The sequence below is a fragment of the Bos grunniens genome, chromosome 12, assembly GCF_055505025.1.
Source record: "Bos grunniens cultivar Pamir isolate PY7600 chromosome 12, Bosgru_T2T1.0, whole genome shotgun sequence".
NCBI classification, from domain to species: Eukaryota; Metazoa; Chordata; class Mammalia; order Artiodactyla; family Bovidae; genus Bos; species Bos grunniens.
The window spans coordinates 19,389,302-19,408,617 of NC_141176.1; the positions used below are offsets into that span (position 1 = coordinate 19,389,302).

Here is a 19,316-nt window from a genome sequence, read left to right on the forward strand (position 1 = left end):
GGCACGTGGGATCTTCCTGGACCAGGAATTAATAACCCGTGTCCCCTGCTATGGCAGGTGGGTTCTTAAACACTGGACCACCAGGGAAGTCCAATTTTGTGCTTATTGTGGAAAAGCAACTTCGTATAGTCTGATGAAAATTTGTGCCTTAGCTGTTGGATTGCTCAGGATCTTTATACAGTAAAATCCCACTGACCCCTATGTAATAAACATATGTTTAAAATATGTCATCAGCACTCACCCCTGCAGAGAACATGTTGATGGTCCACGTGGTTCAAGGGCACCAGGGACGCTGGTATGGGCTCCATCTGCACTTGATGTGTGTCAATCACGAATGCAGGCTTGAGCAGCGATTTTTTGTTTGTTTTGGGGTTTTTTCCCTTGGCCATGCTAATGTAGCATGTGGAATCTGAGTTTCCTGACCAGGGATCAAACCCTCACCTCCTGCATTGGGAGCACAGAGTCCTAACCACTCAACAACCCAGGGAAATCCCAGCAGTTTTGTTTTTAATGATTTTATTTATTTATGGCTGTGCTGCGTCGTCTTTGCCGCAAAGGCTTTTCTCCAGTTGTGGCAAGCGGGGGCTTCTCACTGTGATGGCTTCTCTTGTTGCAGAGCACAGGCTGTAGGGTAAGCAGGCTGCAGCAGTTGGGGCACATGGCCTCAGTAACTGCGGCTCCCAGGCTCTACAGCACAGGCTTAGTAGTTGTGGCGCACACAGGCTTAGTTGTTCCAAGGCCACGTGGGATCCTCCTGGATCAGGAATCAAACCTGTGTCTCCTGGATTGGCAGGCAGATTCTTTACCACTGAGTCACCAGGGAAGCCCAGCAATTTTGTTTTTAAAATAAATACTTAGGGTTAAGCCCTCATGAAAAACAGGTTAGTTCCCTTTTAAGTTACAAAGCAATAGGCGTAATACTTTAAAAATATAAATCAAAATATCTGACTCTCTGAAATTTCATGTTTTCAGAGTGTTTTGCCAACAACATGCTGACCCTCAAAATGGTAAGTATCTAAAATTCAGTGTTGTGGGTTTAAAAAAGGTAAACATTTAGGTAAGACATGGAATAATCTGATGTACTGGCCTCAGTAAGTTAAAATACAAGTTTTTGAGTTAAAATGTTAAATACTTTTAAAATTAAGCTGTTGGTCCCTGTGCAGTGTGCAGTATATAATGGACTAAATTTCTCTCTGTAACTAGATCTACCATCGGTGAAGCCTTTGTCTGGTGTCTTCCATTCTCACTACAGTGAGCAGACCAAACCAAGACACGGTAAAAAGCTGTGGCTTTTGTGACTATTCGTCTTCTAAAATGAGTATCAATTGCTGTATGTTCCCTGAATGCGATTTTCCTAAGAATGCATGATTAGCATTTCTGTTCTGAGGACAGTGGGTCCTGGCTGCTTAGAGTTAGGTAGCCTTTGTGTTCTGCTGGAACAGCCGTCTTGCCGACACTTAACCGGAATGCTGTCTGTTCATGGGAGTCAGCCCTTGGGTAAAGGCTTAGTTCCCTGTCCTGCCAGCTGCATTGTGCGGTGTTAAACAATGCTCTCTAAACCTATGAGTTACCCTCATTCTTCAACCATTAGCCTTTCAACTTATCAGATATACTATAAAAAATACTGTCAATCAATGTTTACTGACAGGAAAAGATGACCATAATGTGTTTCCAAAAGCAAATTGTAATACCATTTGTAATGAATCCTTTCCCTGGATGAAACCTTTTTTTTTTTTTTTTAATTCTTCCAAAAGTGTTCTGTGTATACAAACATATCTACTACTGTCCTTCGCTTTTTTCACTTCATGTATCTTAGAGATTCTTCCCTGTCAGTGGCTGTGAGTAGATCTTACCTCATTTTTTAAAATAGGCTTCATAGTCTTCCACTGTGTATCTTACTCAGTTGTATAGCTGAAACAGTTGTTTCCAGCTTTTTCTATCACATTAAATACTGTAGTATTCTTCTGGAATCATCCTTGTGCAGGTATGTAACCATACTGTTTGACTTCCTGTAAGTAGATAGCTGGGTCAAAGCGTATGCAGAGTGAAACTCTGGGTTAACTGTTGGCTAGTTATCTTCTAGAGGCCACACCAGCAGTACACACGATGACCCAAATCCTTGCAAACTTTATATATTAAACATCTTCATCTTAATCTGTCCAGTGAAAAATTGTTTTCCTCTGAATATCTTTACTTTGGGTGAAATTGAGTGTATTTCTCTATCTTCTGATCAGTCCTGTGACCTAAGTTGTTTTTCTGTTTAATGAACCCTCCTCTCCAGAGCTCCCCATTTGCCTTTTTTCTGCCTACGCTGCCTTTTTCATATTGATTCACATGGTCTTTTTATATTTTAAAATTTGCCCTTTTGTCGTTTGTTTTGCAGACATTTAGTCTTAAGTCTGACATATCCAAGTTTGACATTGTACACTTTATGCAGTCAAGCATTAGTCTTTTCCTTTACGAATTCCAGTGTCTACATAATTTGTTTTTCAGCCTGCTTTTCAGGAGTGAAAAGAAAAAGAGGAAGAAGTAAACGTCATCATGTACAGGTAATTTGACTTCATTTTATTACAGCTTTAATTTTCTCCATACAGTCTTTTAAACCATTCTGAATTTTGGGTGACACAATGATAGATGGTAAGATGAATACAAAAGAGAAGTCGGATGTGTCTTGGGTGTGCAAGCACATAACCTCCAGGTGACCATCCCGTGGCTCCTGTAATACGTGCCCTGGTACCAAATCAGTGAGGATCTGAGCGCACATGGTACATGGAACATCCTTACCTAGCCAAGTATTTCCCAGCTACAGGATCCATATTTGCCCTAATACGTGACTCATAATTTTCTGGATTCCTGTTATGGGTAAAGCATATGAAAATGTTTTGGGGATTTGCAGTAGCTCATATAAGCTAAATTAATATGAGCCAGTAGCCTTCACCTCTCACCCTTTATACAAGAGGGGCTTATTACACCTCTTAAGGTTTTGTTAGACAACACAAAAATACATTTGATGTTTATGCCTATAGACGTGACTTTCACCATAGGCATATCACTGAATTTGATAAAACTTCTCATTTTATGCAATACAGTAAGTCCCCTCCATATGAACCTTCAGGTTGCACCCTTTCAAAGACGAGGACGTGTGTTGGCACGTCCAGTCACATAAGCCGGTTACTTGTCTGGCGTACACTGTCACCTGTGTGCACCCTCTACAGGGGGTGGTTCTGCTGTGCACTTTACAGTACAGAGACTACAGTAGTACAGTATCTTTATTTCAAGCACAGGACCCGAACGTAGAACGGCACGCGAAGGCTGCAGCAGCCGTTCAGAACGCAGTCCCGTGCTGCCCCGTCACCTGTGACGAGAAAAAGAGAGCTCCCATCCAGACAACACTGGATCGCTTTTTCAAGAGGGTAGATAGAATTGAATCCAGCAAGGAACCAGAACCTGTGCCCTCAACCTCAGGCGTGAGTGAAGCTGCGGCTTGCCCTCCACCTCCTACCACTGCCGACCCTTCAGCTCTAGACCATCTCCCACCTCCTCTCCCTTCTCCAGTCAGTAGCTCCTCCTTCCACTCAGCTAGCCCCTGTGTGCCAGCTGTTATACTGTACTACTGTACTTTTCAAGGTACTGTAACACTAAAAATGTTTTTATTATTTTTGTGAAAAGTATTCTACACCTATTACAGTACCGTATAGCTGATTGTGTTAGTTGGGTACCTAGGTTAACTGTTGGAATCACAAATTGGACTTCCAAATGCGCTCTCAGACTGGAACTTGTTCATATGTAGAGGACTTACTGTATTAAGTATCAACAGTAAAAAAATCAGTGTAAAGTAGTTTTGATTCTTCTCTCCTAGCCACCTGAGAGAATGGCATTGAAGAAGGAAAAGGACGGCAGACACACAGGTTTGCTATAAGTTTTCAGTAACAAATATGGCTTACAGTACTTATTACCGTGAATTTTAGAGTTGGTATCCTACTTTATTCTTCTGGACTTGTAGTAGTGAACTGTGAGAGTAGAAATCTTCTGTCATCACTATCCACTCCATCAAAATCTCAACAGATCAAGGTAACAGGGTGGGATGGTCCACAGCTCTTCAAGATTAGGAAAGGATACAGAAGCCAGGTTGCCCGAGTTCATCCAGTGACACGCCGCCCCTCACCCTGTGATCCCCTCCCCGCACCCCAGGAGGCTGAGCCAGTAATTTTACCTTTCTGTTAAGGAAATGGACTTCCCTTGCAGCTCAGCTGGTAAAGAATCCACCTGCAATGCAGGAGGCCTGGGTTTGATCCCTGAGTTAGGAAGATCTCCTGAAGAAGGGAAAGGCTGCCCACTCCAGTATCCAGTTAAGGAAATAGATATTCCATAATGATAAACAGTCAATTGTGACAGAAAAAAAATGAGACTATTATCTCAAAGATTTGAAGCTAAATTTTAGAAAATTCTATTTACATCATTATTCTAAGCAGGGAAGTTGTTTTCCCTTTTTATAACATTTCATTGTTTCAGCTTGAAAAAAAAAGAGCTATGGTGAAATTAGAAGAAAAGATAAAGGTGCTGTGCTGTGCTTAGTCACTCAGTCATGTCCAACTCTTTGTGACCCCATGGACTGTAGCCCGCCAGGCCCCTCTGGACTGAATTGCCATGCCCTTCTCCAGGGGATTTTCCCAACCCAGGGATCGAACCCAGGTCTCTCAGATTGCAGGCAGATTCTTCACCAGTTAGCTACCAGGGAGGCCCAAAGTGCTGTGTATGTATTACCTAATAACGCTCATCCACCATCAGGGAAAGCCTGAAGGAGTGTGTGTGTGTGGGATGGCTGCCCTGAGACGCACCACGTCCTTCTAAAGTTCTTTTCTTATTCTTAGACGCAATTGTGAAAGCTGCTTTTCTCAAGAAATGTAAAGAAGCAGGGCTTCTTGACGCTTTATTTGAAGAAATATTAGACAAACTTCATTTGATTCAGGAAAGACTCATGGATGAGACCACTGCAGAATCAGGTACTGAAGTAACAAATTTTCTACATACAGAGATGTCTCACAGACCTACATCGTGAACAAAACAAACACCCCCCTAAAGTACACATTTTCTATGCTGTTTCTTCTTTTCCTTCTTTATCTCATTCTTTAATAAAGTTTATTCATCCAGATCTCTGTAAGTCAACAGGATGTAAGTAATTCACAAACTCATTAATGTAGTAAAAGAAAAAAAAATAGCCTGGTGCCCTGGAAGTTTTAATGTTTTTTCCCAGAGGTTCATAACTAGATTCATTCACACACTTGCCCCCTCCCCGCAACTGAGCATGTTCACTACTAAGATCTGAGAACGGCATTCATTATGTTAGTTTTGATTTGACTCAGATTCTGTTCATTAAAAAGCTAGTTGCCTTTTTTTTTAAACTATAAAACATAAAAGAAAGAGATTTTAACGTTTTTGTTGATTTGGGTTTAAAGATGCCTTTCCGAAACAGCTCTTTTGGCGGCTTAAGTTCCATCTGTACACGCAGGTATATAGCCACGTACCCTTCTTATAAGCTGTGTTAGGAGCTTAAAGGCAAGGATACTGGACTGAATTGCCATGCCCTTCTCCAGGGGATTTTCCCAACCCAGGGATCGAACCCAGGTCTCTCAGATTGCAGGCAGATTCTTTACCAGTTAGCTACCAGGGAGGCCCAAAGTGCTGTGCATGTATGATCTAGTAACGCTCATCCACCATCAGGGAAAGCCTAAAGGAGTGAGTGAGTAAATAAAGCTGACACTTAAATAACAGGTTTGAACTTTACAGGCCCACTTACACCTGATTTTTTTTTCAGTAAATACTACACAATAAAATACTACCCAATCTGTGGATGCAAAACCACAGATCGAGGAACTGCATATTTGGGGGGCTGGCTATAAAGTTTAGCCTGGATTTTTGACGGCACAGGTGGTCAGCAGCATAGCTGTCTTAAAAGGAAAAGCCTGACTATATTTTAGGGAACAATGTAAAATATATGATTATTTGAAAGGGATTTTTTTTCCATAGGACAAAACCAAAAAGTGAAGTTATAAGCAAACATTTGCCAAAGATCACGCACTAAATTCTTCTGTTTGCTTATTCTTGTCTCTAGATCAAGCACATGTGAACTTGAGCATGCCCCTTAGGACCACCTGGGGGGCTTGTTAACACGGTGGCTCCTTTTTGATCCAGTGAGGTGCTAGGAGTTTGCATTTCCAGCAAGTTCCCTGGGGAGGCTGCTGCTGCAGGCTGCAAGGGGTGCCCGCTCTGTGTGCTGCTCCTTATTTGGGGTTACTCTGTGAGGTGTTTCTGTCTATATAAAACTGAAAATGTTTTTCTCTCTCCAGACTATGAAGAAATCGGGACTTCACTTTTTGACTGTAGATTGTTTGAAGACACACTTGTAAACTTTCAAGCAGGTATGTGAGTTATAACTGAGCAGCAGAGTTCATAAATACTTCCATACTGAAAATAATATAACACTAGTCAGGTGATGAAAGTCCTATTCTGGAAGAATGTTCAATTCAGTTTCATTCAATTAAAAAGCCCATTACAAACATGAGCCCTCACCCAGAAGGAACACACATATACACAGAGACACACGTGCACAGAAGAACCGCACATGATGGAAACAGCAGGTACCCGTAAGTGGCTGGATTACAGTAACTTCTTTTGTCTTAGTGCTCACTGTATTTTCCACATTTAATACAGACACAAAATACTTTCCTAATCAGAAAAAAACTCATTTAAAAAAGTAGAAACAACAAAAAAAAATTGACCGCAGAATGAAGTATTTGGGCACCATGTTTGAACACCAGCAGGAGTGGGTGAGGCTGTGATATCAATCATGAGGCCACCGTCTCCCTCTCACTTGGTGTGATGTGTATACATTTCAATTCTGCCAACATTAATCTTCAAATCTAATGGGGGAGAGGGAAAGTTGTGATCAATTCTAAAGTTCATCAAAAAAGAACCGCCAAGAAATTTTTGAAAAAACCTGCTGGAAACAGAGACATAATTTTTCCATAAAACACTGAGCAGTGGTCCTTTCACCACTGTTTCAGATGCCTTTGAAAGAGGCTAAGTTTCCACACTGATGGGTCTTGCCTGACTTCCCCACCAAGGCTGCCACACACAGCTGGCCAGGCTGTGCCCTGCACATCCCAGGCAGGCGCGGAGGGCACAGGGTTTGGGGCAGAGGGCTCCCCCTGAAGTTGAAAACAAACAATGGCCTACACTCTGTTCTTTTCCGGAGATGTATTTGTCTTTTCAGCAAACATATTAAAATACTTTCCCTGTGAAGAAAATATTAGTTCATACTCCTCCCTCAGTATGCACAAGCCTTTCTCATTTTTGTTTTCATAATACACATTTCTGTTTGAATTTTGTGTTACATTTATAATCGACAGGAAAATGTTGTTTTTAATTTACCAACAATGGTGTTTTTTTTTTTTTTTACCAGTCTCTTGAGACTGTCTGCATACTTCTAATGGGAGTACCTTTTTTTTTTGAAAGCACCGCTTTATTTTGTATTTTGACTTTCGTTTGTGTTTATTTTTCTTTCGTATTAAAGTGACATGTTTAGCACATGTCAGCACCCAGGTGAGTCAGTTGGGAGCAGTACAGTGTATTGTTTGCGGGGTGTGAGCACCAGGAAGAGACACTGTTAGGAGGAGACACTATTTGGAATTGCATGAGAACCAACTTAGAAGATTTAACTTCTGACGCTCCAAGGGGTAACTCTCATGCTTAATTCAGCCTTTCCAATGTTCCAGAAAGTTAACTACAGATATACAGATACTCTAAGAACAGATTATGTATGTATATATTTTAATATTCTTCCATTTTCACGTTTTAAAAAAATGACATTGCCATTGAGTAGTATTATAAATTCATAAAGCCTAACTAAAGTAGCTTCTAAGTTGCCACAATAAAAGCACTCCTATTTCTAAATAAAGCCAGAAGCTTTTATGTAACATTAAAACTAGGATGCATTTGTCTGAAAGATCTGCCTTACCTTCGGTAGTCTAACCACATCCTCTCCCAATAAATGGATAATGTGCAGCATGAAGGTTATACAGTTGCTGCTTTCAAGTCCTCAAAGATATACAGAAGCTACCTTTTCTAATTGTATACAAAATTTTCAAGAATTATGGACCCGCCTTAAGTGTGATAAATACTAGAATTCGATCCTGAACTAGAAGAGGAAGCAAAGGCATGAAAATTCACAAGACACTGGGCCCTTTTCACTGGGGCACAGGGCTGTGCACTGAGCACTTTCAGAAGTGGCCAGAAGCAGTACATGATGTGCAGAAGCACTGAGTAACCTGAATACCTTCCTTCTCACAGCGATAGAGAATCAAATTCATCAATCTGAAGAGAGGCGACGGCAGCTGAAGGAAGAGATTGAGCTACTCCAGGACTTAAAACAAACCTTGTGCTCTGGGCTTCAGTCAAGTTCCACTTCAGATTCTTCCCTGTCTTCTTAAGAAGCACCATTTCCTAAGCCAGGAATCGAGCACAGTTGCAAACAGGGTGAAAGCTGGAGACCGGCCTGTGAAAGCCACACACCTTCAGCACCAGGCCCCCGGGGAGTCTCTGGTCCTTGCCCGCTCTTACCTGTTCTTGCTGATGGGTACATCTGCCTCCCCCTCCTTACTGTCATCTTCTACCTCTCTCCCACTAGTAAGATATTCCTCAGAGTCTACTTGAGTAAATTAGACCATGCTTCCCATGGCTCTTAAAAATCTTTTAGTGGCCTCCTCCCCTCCCCCACTCCGGTGAGCCAAGTGGACGCCAGGTCCTCCTGCCCCAGGGCCTCTGCACGTTCTGCTGTGAGGTCTTCACCGAGATCGTCCTTTCTGCTCACGTCTCTTCTCAGTGTAAGCCACTGTATCGCACATCAGACCGCTGGCGTGTAAGCAGCCTGTGGGCAGAAACTCCCATTCCTGTTTTTCTCCCTGTCACGTTTCCAGCAGCTAGCATGCTCAGTAAACGTTAAATGGATAAACTGTTTTTATCTTTTGAGACTAGTTCCAGTCCATAATGCCTCTTTGATATAATAAATTTTTATATTATACATTACCAAACCTGTCTGCTTTTGAAATTTCTCTTCATCCACAGTCACCACGTGAGTACAATATCATCTTCAAAATAAACATTTAAAACCGGCCTCTCTGGAGGTTTTTCTCAACCTAACAATATACAGTTCAGATGTTATGTCCTCTTCATGTCTGACCTCTGAAAACTTCACATTCACGTTTCTACCTTTTTACCACACTATCTGATCCACAGCAGTGCTACATTTCAGCATGAGTTTGATCCGAGTCCCATCTGGCACATAATACACTCAAAAAATACCTGTTGAAGAGCAGGACGTAAGTGAAGAACATGTCCATCCCTGCTGTAGTGGCAACCCCAGCCCAAGTCACTAATAACCGGGGGCAAAATCTTAGTGGTGTCCAAATTTGGCTACACATCAGAATCATCAGAGGACAAACTACAGAAGCCAAAAAAATATATATGTATGTATATATACTTTAGATTACAAGGTGGCAGAGTAGAAAGACTCTTGAGCTCACCTCACCTCACAGGCATACCAAAATTACAACTTGCTGCCCAGCTGGTACAGTGGTAAAGAATCTGCCTGCCAATGGCGGAGAAACGAGAGATGTGGGTTGGATCCCTGGACTGGAAGACCCCCTGGAGAAGGAAGTCGCAATCCACTCCAGTATTCTTGCCTGGGAAGTTCCATGGACAGAGGAGCCTGGAGGGCACAATCCCTGGGGTCACAAAGAATCGGACACGACTGAGCATGTGTGCACACACACACCAAGAACTACTATGGATCAGAGAGACTGAGTGAACACACGCACACACACACAACTATGTATTGCTATGGATCAAAGAGACCGAAGGTACCTAACGGTCTTTTCTACAACTAAAGATAAAAAGAAAGAACCATGACCAGATACGTGGTGGTGCAAACACACAATATAGTCAAGACCAACACTTGGGGGTGAGTGACCCACAGAGAGGTTCTCTCCAAGGAACAATGGATCTGAGCCTCTGGGACATTCGGCTTTGGAGGTCAGTGGGGCTTGCCTTTGGGAGTCCCAGGGGGCAGGGGGAAACGGAGAATTCACTCTTAAAGGCTGCACACAGGAACTCATGCTCCAGGGCACAAGCAGGAATTTGAAAAGAGCCTGGGACAGACCTGCCTGCTCATTGTGAAGTGTCTCCCTGAGAGCTGGGAGGCGACTGGAGCTCACCTGGAACACAGAACCGGCGTTTCTGGGAGCTCATTCTACCATGTGGACACTGCTGGTAGACCAGTGGCCAACACCATTCTGGAATCCTCTAGCTTTAGCCTCAGTAAGAGCCGTGCCCCTGCTCACTAGCCTACAGGTACCAGTACTGGGAGACCTTGGCCTTCCCAGGTGGCGTAGTGGTGAAGAATCCACCTGCCAATGCAGGAGATGTGGGTTTAATCCTTGGGTCGAGAGGATTCCCTGGAGGAGGGCATGGCAACCCACACCAGTATTCTTGCCTCGAGAACTCCACAGTCAGAGGAGCCTGGCGGGCTATAATCCATGGAGTTGCAAGAGTTGGATACAGCGACTAAACAGCAGCAGCAACTGGTATACCTCAGGCAGAACAACTGGTATACCTCAGACAGAGCCCCACACACCAGCAGACCTGCTGCCTTAAGACCCCCGAGCCCAGAGCCACCCCGGACACAGCCCTGCCTGCCACAGGGCCAGGCCCCGGTGCAGAGACAGCAGACCTGATCACCCTGGGACCCAGCTCTGTCCACCAGTGGGCAGACATCAGCCCCAGACTCCCCGGAGCCCCAGCCCACTCACCAGTGAGCCTGCTCCAGCCTGGGGACCAGCCTCACCCACCTCAGGACAACCACAGCCCACCCCCCAGCAGGCCAGTACCAGTCCCTGGACCAGATGGGCCCAAGCCCCGCCCACCAGGAGATAAACCCAATTTCAAGACACCCCGACCCAGGACTTCCCAGGTGGTCCAGTGGCTAAGACTCCACACTCCAAATACAGGGGACCTGGATTCAATCCCTGGTCAGAGAAGTAGAGTTTGCATGGTACAATTAAGAGTTTGCATGCCACAACTAAGATCCTTCATGCCGCAACTAAGACCCAGCACAGGTTTAAAAAAAAAAAAAGACACCCCAGACCCTGTAGCCAGCTGTGTCAGGAACTGACCATACCCACCAGGGGTCTGACACCAGTTCTGGGACCCCAGGGCCCTGAAGCAAGATTCCAGGACCTGGCTTCAGCCACCAGGGGGCAGGACCAGCTCCAGAATCTCCTGGACCCAATTCCTGGTTCCAATGAGCCAGCACCAGCCCCTGGGTGAGCCTCGCAGAGTTCCACAGCCTCGTGATCCACCTGCCAACCAGTGGTCAGCTGCCTCTGTACAAGGCAGGGCCTGGCAACCCATCAGACCAGAGGCCAGCCACACCTTCCAGACAGCCCTCAGTGGTCAGCCTGCCACAGCAGAAAGACCCACACAGAAGGGCACCCCCTACCAAAAGCCACTTCTCCAAAGTCAGGTAACATAACCAACCTCCCCAATACACAGAAATAAACACAGTAAGTTAAATAAAATGAGGTGACAGAGGAACACTTCATCCCAGATGAAAGATACAATCCTAGAGTGAAGCAGAGGCAGAGTTCCAAGTCATGATCATAAAGATGACTAAAGAACTGAGAATAAGAATAAATGAACAGTGAGAAATCAGAAGTTCTTAAAAAAGAGAAAACATAACCACCAAAAGATGACGAATATAATAACTGAAATGAAAACACACTAGAAGGAATCAATGGCAGGCTAAGATGATATAGATGGACAGGTCCATGGGCTGAAGACAGTAGTGGGAATGAATCACTGCCACTGAACAGAAAAGAAGAATGGAAAGAGGGCAGTTGAGATCACTGAGACAGTAACAATCACACTAACATTCATATTATAGAGAATCCAGAAGGAGAAGAGAGAAAGGGCCCGAGAATACACCTGAAGACACAGAAGCTAAAGACTTGCCTAACCTGGGAAAGAGAACAGTCACCCAAGTCCAGGAAGCATAGAGTCCCAAACAGGATCACCCCAAAGAGGACCACACATACTGTAATTACAATGGCAAAAACAGAAGATAAAGAGAGAATATTAAAAGCAACAGGGAACAACAAGTTACTTATAAGGAAACTCCCATAAGGACATCAGCTGACTTTTCAGCAGAAACTCCGCAGACCAGAAGGGAGTAGCATGATCGTATTTAAAGAGATGAGAGGGAAAAGCCTACAACCAAGAATACTCCTCTTGACATGGCTCTCGTTCAGATCTGATGAAAATCCAAAGTCTCACAGACTAGCAAAAGCTAAAAATGTTCAGTGCCACCAAACCAACTTTACGACAAATGCTGGAGGAAACTTTTTAGTGGAAAAGAAAAGGCCACACAACTAGAAACACCAACATTATAAAAGGAAAAAACTCACTGATAACGGCAAACATACAGCAAAGACAGTAAATCATTCATGAACAAAGTTAGCAGGAAGGATAAAAGACAAAAAGTGAAAGCGTTAGTGTTAGCTGCTCAGTCCTGTCTCTTTGTGATCACGTGGACTGTAGCCCGCCGGGCTCCTCTGTCCCTGGGATTCTCCAGGCAGGAATACTGGAGTGGGTTGCCATGCCCTTCTCCAGAAAAGACAAAAGTAACAGTAAAAATCATTTATGCCTACAAAAAGAAGGGACGGACAAGACAAACAGATTCAAAATATATGTCAAAAACAGTCATCATGAGGGGAGGAGAGTACAACTGTAGGGCTGTTAAAATGCATCTGAAATTAAGAGATCAACAATTTAAAATAATCACATATACATATACATAGACTGCTTATAGAAAAGGAGAAGGCGATGGCACCCCACTCCAGTACTCTTGCCTGGAAAATCCCATGGGTGGAGGAGCCTGGTGGGCTGCAGTCCATGGGGTCGCTAAGAGTCGGGCACGACTGAGCAACTTCCCTTTCACTTTTCACTTTCATGCATTGGAGAAGGAAATGGCAACCCACTCCAGTGTTCTTGCCTAGAGAATCCCAGGAACGGGGAGCTCGGCGAGCTGCCATCTATGGGGTTGTACAGACTCAGACACAACTGAAGCGACTTAGCAGCAGCAGCAGCTATACAAAAACCTCATGGTACCCATAAACGAAAACCCCAAAAAACAGTAACAGAGAAAGAAATTCAAACATAAACTAAAAATAATCATTAAATCACAAGGGAAAGAGAACAAAAGAAGGGGAAAAAAAAACAAAAATAAATACAAAAACAGTCTACAAATAGAACTACAAAACAATTAATGAACGGCAATAATTGCAAACATACCAATAATTACAAATGTAAATGGATTAAATGCTCTCATCAAAAGACAGAGACTAGCTGAATGGATATAAAAACATGCTTCCTACAAGAGAGTCACTTCAGATCTAAAGACACACGGAGACAAAGTTAAAAGAAGGAGAGGCATTCCATGCAAGTTGGAATCAAAAAACAATACTGTACCAGACAAAATAGATTTTAAAACAAAGATTGTTAAAGAGGTAAAGAAGGACATTACGTAACAATCATGGGATCAAAGAAGATATAACAATGGAAATATACAGACACCCAACACGGGACCACCTAAATTTATAAAGCAAATATTAACAGACATAAAGGGAAAAACTGACAGCAACTCAATAATAGTGGAGAACTTTAACAGCCCAATTACATCAATGGACAGATTATCCAGACAGGAAATCTATAAGGAAACACTGATCTAGACACAGCAGTCTAGACACATTAACCATCTACAGAACAAAAAGAACCTACTGAATGGGAGAAAATATTTACAAATGATATGAGTGATAAAGGGTTAATATACAAAACATGTAAATGATGCATATAATTCAACATTAAAAAAAAAACCCATCTTGATTGAAATAGAAGACCAAAAGGGACATTTCTTTAAAAAGGACATAGAGATAGATGGCCAACAGGCACATGAAAAGATGCTCAACACTGCTAACTCATCAGGGAAATGCAAAAAGTATCATGAGGTATCACCTCACACCTGTCAGAATGGCTATCCTCAAAAAGACCATAAGTAGGGGAGTTCCCTGGTGATCCAGTGCTTAGGACTTGGGCTTTCACTGCCGTGGCCCGGGTTCAATGCCCCAGTATTCACAGCAGCATTATTTACACTAGCCACGATATGGAAGAAACCTAAGTGTTCATCAACAGATGAACAGATGAAGATGTGGGGTGTGGGTGTGTCCTAGTCAGCCATCAAAAAGAAGGAAATTCTGACATTTGCAACAACGTGGATGGACTTGGGGGGTATTACGCTAAGTGAGATCAGTCAGAGAAAAAGACGGATGCTGTATGTTTTCAGTTACATGTGAGACCTAAAAATTAAAACAAACTAGTGACTATAACAGAAAAGAGACTCACAAGTACAGAGAACAAACTAGAGGTTACAAGTCGGGTGAGGGAAGGGGCTGGACACAACACAGCATTAGGGGATTAAGGGCTACAAACTATTATGTTTTATAATGAATAAGCTATTAGGATACACTGTACCACAATATAGCCAAGATTTTATAATAGCTATAAATGGAGTATAAGCTATAAAAATGTTGAATCAATATGCTGTATATCTAAAAGTAATCTTATAAATCAACTACTGGAAAAAAAAATCCATTGAAACTGGAAAAAAAAATCCATTGAAACTGGAAAAAAAAAATCCATTGAAACTGGAAAAAAAAAAAAATCCATTGAAACTGGAAAAAATAAATAAATAAATAAATCAACTATACCTGAATAAAAAAGCCAAGGCTCCACCTTAGACCTGCTGAAGAAAGATTTGCCCCCGTCTAGATGCTGCTGTAACTTCAGCTTGCCTCCCCGATCTTACATCCTACAGCAAAGCTTATCTGAGGAACAGTTCTCATGTCATGACGTTTATTTCTAAAAAACCCTCTGGCCTCCACTTTACTTTCAGATTTCACTGGTCACTCACAGTGGTAACTCAGCACAACAGAGCAACAAGAACGAGGCAGCCATCAGGTGGCAAATGTTGGACAAGTGAAAACAGAACCTGGGTTTGCACTTCTGCAGTCGCTTACTGCTGAAAAAATTATTTAATCTGAGCCTAATTCTGCCTAGTCTATGGTACAAAAATGTGGGCATTAAAAAAGAAAACATAGGGGCCTTCTCTGGTAGTGCGTTGGATAAGAATCTGCCTGCTGTAAGGCAATGGCATCCCACTCCAGTACTCTTGCCTGGAAAATCCCATGGATGGAGGAGCCTAGTAGGCTGCAGTCCATGGGGTCGCTAAGAGTCGGACACGACTGAGTGACTTCACTTTCACTTTTCACTTTCACACATTGGAGAAGGAAATGGCAACCCACTCCAGTGTTCTTGCCTGGAGAATCCCAGGGACGGGGGAGCCTGGTGGGCTGCCGTCTATGGGGTCGCACGGAGTCGGACACAACTGAAGCGACTTAGCAGCAGCAGCAGCAGCCAGTTCAGGGGACACAGGTTCGATCCCTGGCCAGGGAAGATTCCACACGCCAGGCTAAGCCAGTGTCCCAACTGCTAAGCCCGCACGCCTGGAGCCCGGGCTCTGCAACAAGAGACGCCACTGCGATGAGAGCCCGTGCAACCGCACCTAAGAGTAACAGGCTCCCGAGTGCCGCAACTAGAGAAAGCCCTCGAACAGCAACGAAGACTCAGCGCAGCCAGAAAACAAAAACAAAGTATTTGTGAAGCACAGGGCCTGGCATCGTGGGAAATAACTGTTCTCATCCACGTCACACACACACAAACACCACACGTGTCCACACGGCCTCCCCTTGCCAACACTGCTGCCTGAGGAGCCCTGGATTATTTTTTCCATTCTGACCAAACGAGCTTGCTTACGGTAACGTTCTGAAAGGCGTGTTAGCCCCCACCTCTAAGCCGTTGCTTGGGCCGCTCACCTGTTTTGGAAATGGGCTAAAAGGACAGTGTGTGTGCCCCCGTGCCGCACCAACAGGGCCTTCAGAACGAGTACTTCTCACACTAACCTGACGGGGTTTCTTCTCAATGACTTACGAGAAGCTGTTTCTAAATGTTACGGTGTTTACTCCTAAATCTCGCTCTTCTCTCCTAACAATTTTCACATTCCTTGAGGACAGGGACTATGTCTCACCCCTCATTTATTAGTCCCCCAAAGGATCCGGATATATTAATATTTTTTCGCTGTGATGGCTCAACTGTAGTGTCTTTCAGCAGGAATAAAGCTAGAGCCTATTTTCTGGGGTTGGGGCATAGCTGAGACACAGCATGCTCGTGGTGAAGTTGAAAGTCACTCAGTCGTGTCCGACTCTTTGCGACCCCAGGGACTGTAGCCCGACCAGATTCCTCTGTCCATGGGGATTCTCCAGGCAAGAATACTGGAGTGGGTTGCCATTTCCTTCTCCAGGGGATGTTCCTGACCCAGGGATCGAACCCGGGTCTCCCGCACTGCAGGCAGATGCTTTACCCTTTGAGCCACCAGGGAAATGCTCACAGTGGTACCTGCTTTTAGCCTAATATCCAAGAATCAGAGTACTGCTTTTTTTAAAATTTTTCATTGCAAAATACACATTACCGTATTAACCATGGTTAAGTCCAGCAGCATTAAGTCATTCACATTGTTGTGTACCATCTGCGCACAGGACACTTTTTATCTTACCAAACTGAAACTCTGAACCTATTATGTAATCACCCCTCGGACCCCTTCCCCCAGCCCCTGGCAACAACCATCTACCTTGACTGCTCGAGGGATCTCATGTAAGTGGGATCATAAAGGGCTTGTCATTTTGTGACTGGCTTATTTCACTGAGCATAACACCCTCAAAGTTCATCCAAGTGGCAGCATGTGTCAGAATTTCTTTCCTTTTTAAGGCTGCATATTATTGATTTTTGAGAGGGAAAAGATAACTCTAGATGCCCATTTTAACAGACTGCTTTATTTATTAACATGTCACTCTAAACACTGCATAAATACAACCTGTATAACTAGAGTATCAGATGTTCCAGTAAGAAGTTCAAGAGTATATTTTAGGGCTATTTTAAGAAATACAAATATTTCGGCTTTCATAATTATGTCTGATGAAGAAAACAACTCAAAGAATAGTTTTTATCTCCTGACGTGATTAACAAAACCAGGTAGAAAAATAAGAGAGCATAATTTAAAAAAAAACACATACACACAAGTACTTTCTGAAGGACTTTTTCCTGTTCTCTTCACTGAATACATACTCATACAAATAACTCAGTAATCTGAGAAGTGGTTCTTCACCTATTAGGAACTCGGCAAATATTTGTTGAATGAACTATCTATGGAAATGGATATACTACGTTAATTTGTGCTTTTGTTAAAGTGTTTTTTTTCAAGTAAGAGCAATAGTAAACACACTGAAGTTCTTGCTTTGCCCGGATAACTGACTGTTATAAATACTACCCATCATGGCTAATAATCAAATTAATGTACATTTCTCGACCTAGTAAGAAAATTCTATCATGCTGCAGTAATAATCCTAACGTAGTAACTCACTGGGCTTTGATCACTTGCAACACGGTCAAGGAAAGGGGGCTGGGATTTCTGGGCTTGTGTTTATTGCCCCCATCAATGAATTCCCATCTTTGGGCCCTCCCCCGCCAACACACACAGAAACTTTGCTAAAAACAGTAGCTGCAGCATCTCTTCACCCTCTTGTTCATTTGAGTCTGAAAATGTATCTAGTCTCAATTCAGATGGGAGACCTTCCAAACAGCAAACAGTTCACCAGGGGAGCTTCCACAGAGAGAAATGAGTCTGTTGGCCAGAGAGAAAAACAAAGGCTTGCTCTCCAAGCAAGCTCCACAGACACGTGAAGCAAGCTGCAAAGACACACACTGAACACTCTTACTCCCAGAGCCACGTTTCATAACCAGACCACCCGCCCCTAATTCAGATCCTTCTTCAAAGTCAAGTTGTGCTAAATATTATACCTAACACGACCAAAAGGAAAGTCAAATGTGAAAGCTGGTGAAATTTCAAATAAGCAAAATGTATGGTGGTATTTGGCACAGATAAAAACCAATCAAAACAAACTCTGTTAAGTCCTGTAAGAAACTTGGGTTTAAGAACTACTTATTTGAGTCAGACATAGCAAATCTGATGATTCAGCAACCATGATTTAGGAAGCAAGAGAATGAGGAATATATCACTATTATCCTCTTACATGATTAGCATTTATAGGGGAAAAGGTGGGGGCATTTAAATTTGGGTTCTCAAATTTAACCTTAATAAAACACTGTTAGAAGTGGAGACTCTGATTTATAAAATATTCACCTTCACCCAAGTGAAGTTTCTTCCATTATTAATTTTTCATAGATAGTTCTACATTACTACTCTTGCATGTACTTAGGCCTTAAGAGAAACCTGACTAACTGAGAAATTCGGCTTTGTGTAATTACCATTTCAATAGGTTTATATTAAATTGAATATCATTTTGAAGTTAAAAAAAGTCATCAATGATGCAAAAACACAAACAAAACCTCAAACGATCTTAACTATCCCTTCAAAGTGAGGCCACAGACCTGGTGACTAATGCAGCTCTCAGCCAAGTCCCAAGTCAGCACTTTTCATTCTGGGGGGCGGGGGGGCCTCTACGCCTCTCACAATTCGTGCACTATCCCAACTCCTGGGAGCAAAAGGGCTGCCGATACATGAGCCAGGAGAGTTGCCACAAACGTCCGCTTCCAACTTTAGAAGTTCCTCTAATCAAAAACAAACAGAAACAAAAAAACAACCAACCAGCAAAACTTTCACCCCTTTACAATGTCCCAGCCAAATGTTAAGGTCACATTCAAAATACACACATCTGGAAATAGTTTAAAATGGGTTCAGGAAGAGCCGTGCACTCTTCACATATCCCTACACAGAGAACTGTATCCCAATGTGAGCAAGACATGTGATGGTTTGTTATTTTTTACCTGCAGAATTACATCCCTCATAGAGCACAAACGACACGCCTTCACCAGCCCCAGAGCACTCACACAAAACCCAGCAGTCTTGGGCTTCAGTTCTTAAAGGCTCCACATTTACTGGCTTTAGCAATGAATTCCTTTAGGAGAGGGCCATCCATTTGCCAAAATGCTGCAGTCTGTGTGACTTCTGTCAAATGATTGATGCAAAACTTAAAGCAGAATTCTTCTAAATCCTGGACACACACAACAAAAATAAA

The 19,316-nt window shown here is 43.0% G+C and overlaps 2 protein-coding genes across 44 annotated transcripts in view; one reads left to right on the plus strand and one right to left on the minus strand.

Annotated features, from left to right (window-relative positions):
• Positions 1-9,089, plus strand: part of PHF11 (PHD finger protein 11) — a 34,611-nt gene extending 25,522 nt beyond the window's left edge. For 4 of the 12 annotated variants that reach the window (XR_015137953.1, XM_086329118.1, XM_086329120.1 and 1 more), the window contains 7 exons: positions 973-1,007; positions 1,204-1,275; positions 2,494-2,549; positions 3,860-3,908; positions 4,872-5,003; positions 6,348-6,419; positions 8,350-9,089. Coding sequence is in view for 8 of the 12 variants with exons in the window: in XM_086329118.1 (XP_086185244.1) it covers positions 973-1,007; positions 1,204-1,275; positions 2,494-2,549; positions 3,860-3,908; positions 4,872-5,003; positions 6,348-6,419; positions 8,350-8,489 (556 nt within the window). In the remaining 4 variants the exon portion in view is untranslated. Of the gene's footprint in view, positions 1-972; positions 1,008-1,203; positions 1,276-2,493; positions 2,550-3,279; positions 3,468-3,859; positions 3,909-4,871; positions 5,004-6,347; positions 6,420-8,349 lie in introns of all 12 variants that reach the window. The other 8 variants (XR_015137954.1, XM_086329114.1, XM_086329115.1 and 5 more) reach the window with 4 other exon arrangements.
• The window catches only part of RCBTB1 (RCC1 and BTB domain containing protein 1), a 70,205-nt gene continuing 55,806 nt past the window's right edge, over positions 4,918-19,316 (minus strand). For 17 of the 32 annotated variants that reach the window (XR_015137947.1, XR_015137949.1, XM_086329095.1 and 14 more), the window contains one exon: positions 17,035-19,292. Coding sequence is in view for 19 of the 32 variants with exons in the window: in XM_086329095.1 (XP_086185221.1) it covers positions 19,152-19,292 (141 nt within the window). In the remaining 13 variants the exon portion in view is untranslated. Of the gene's footprint in view, positions 6,921-17,034; positions 19,293-19,316 lie in introns of those variants that run through there. The other 15 variants (XR_015137943.1, XR_015137942.1, XR_015137946.1 and 12 more) reach the window with 7 other exon arrangements.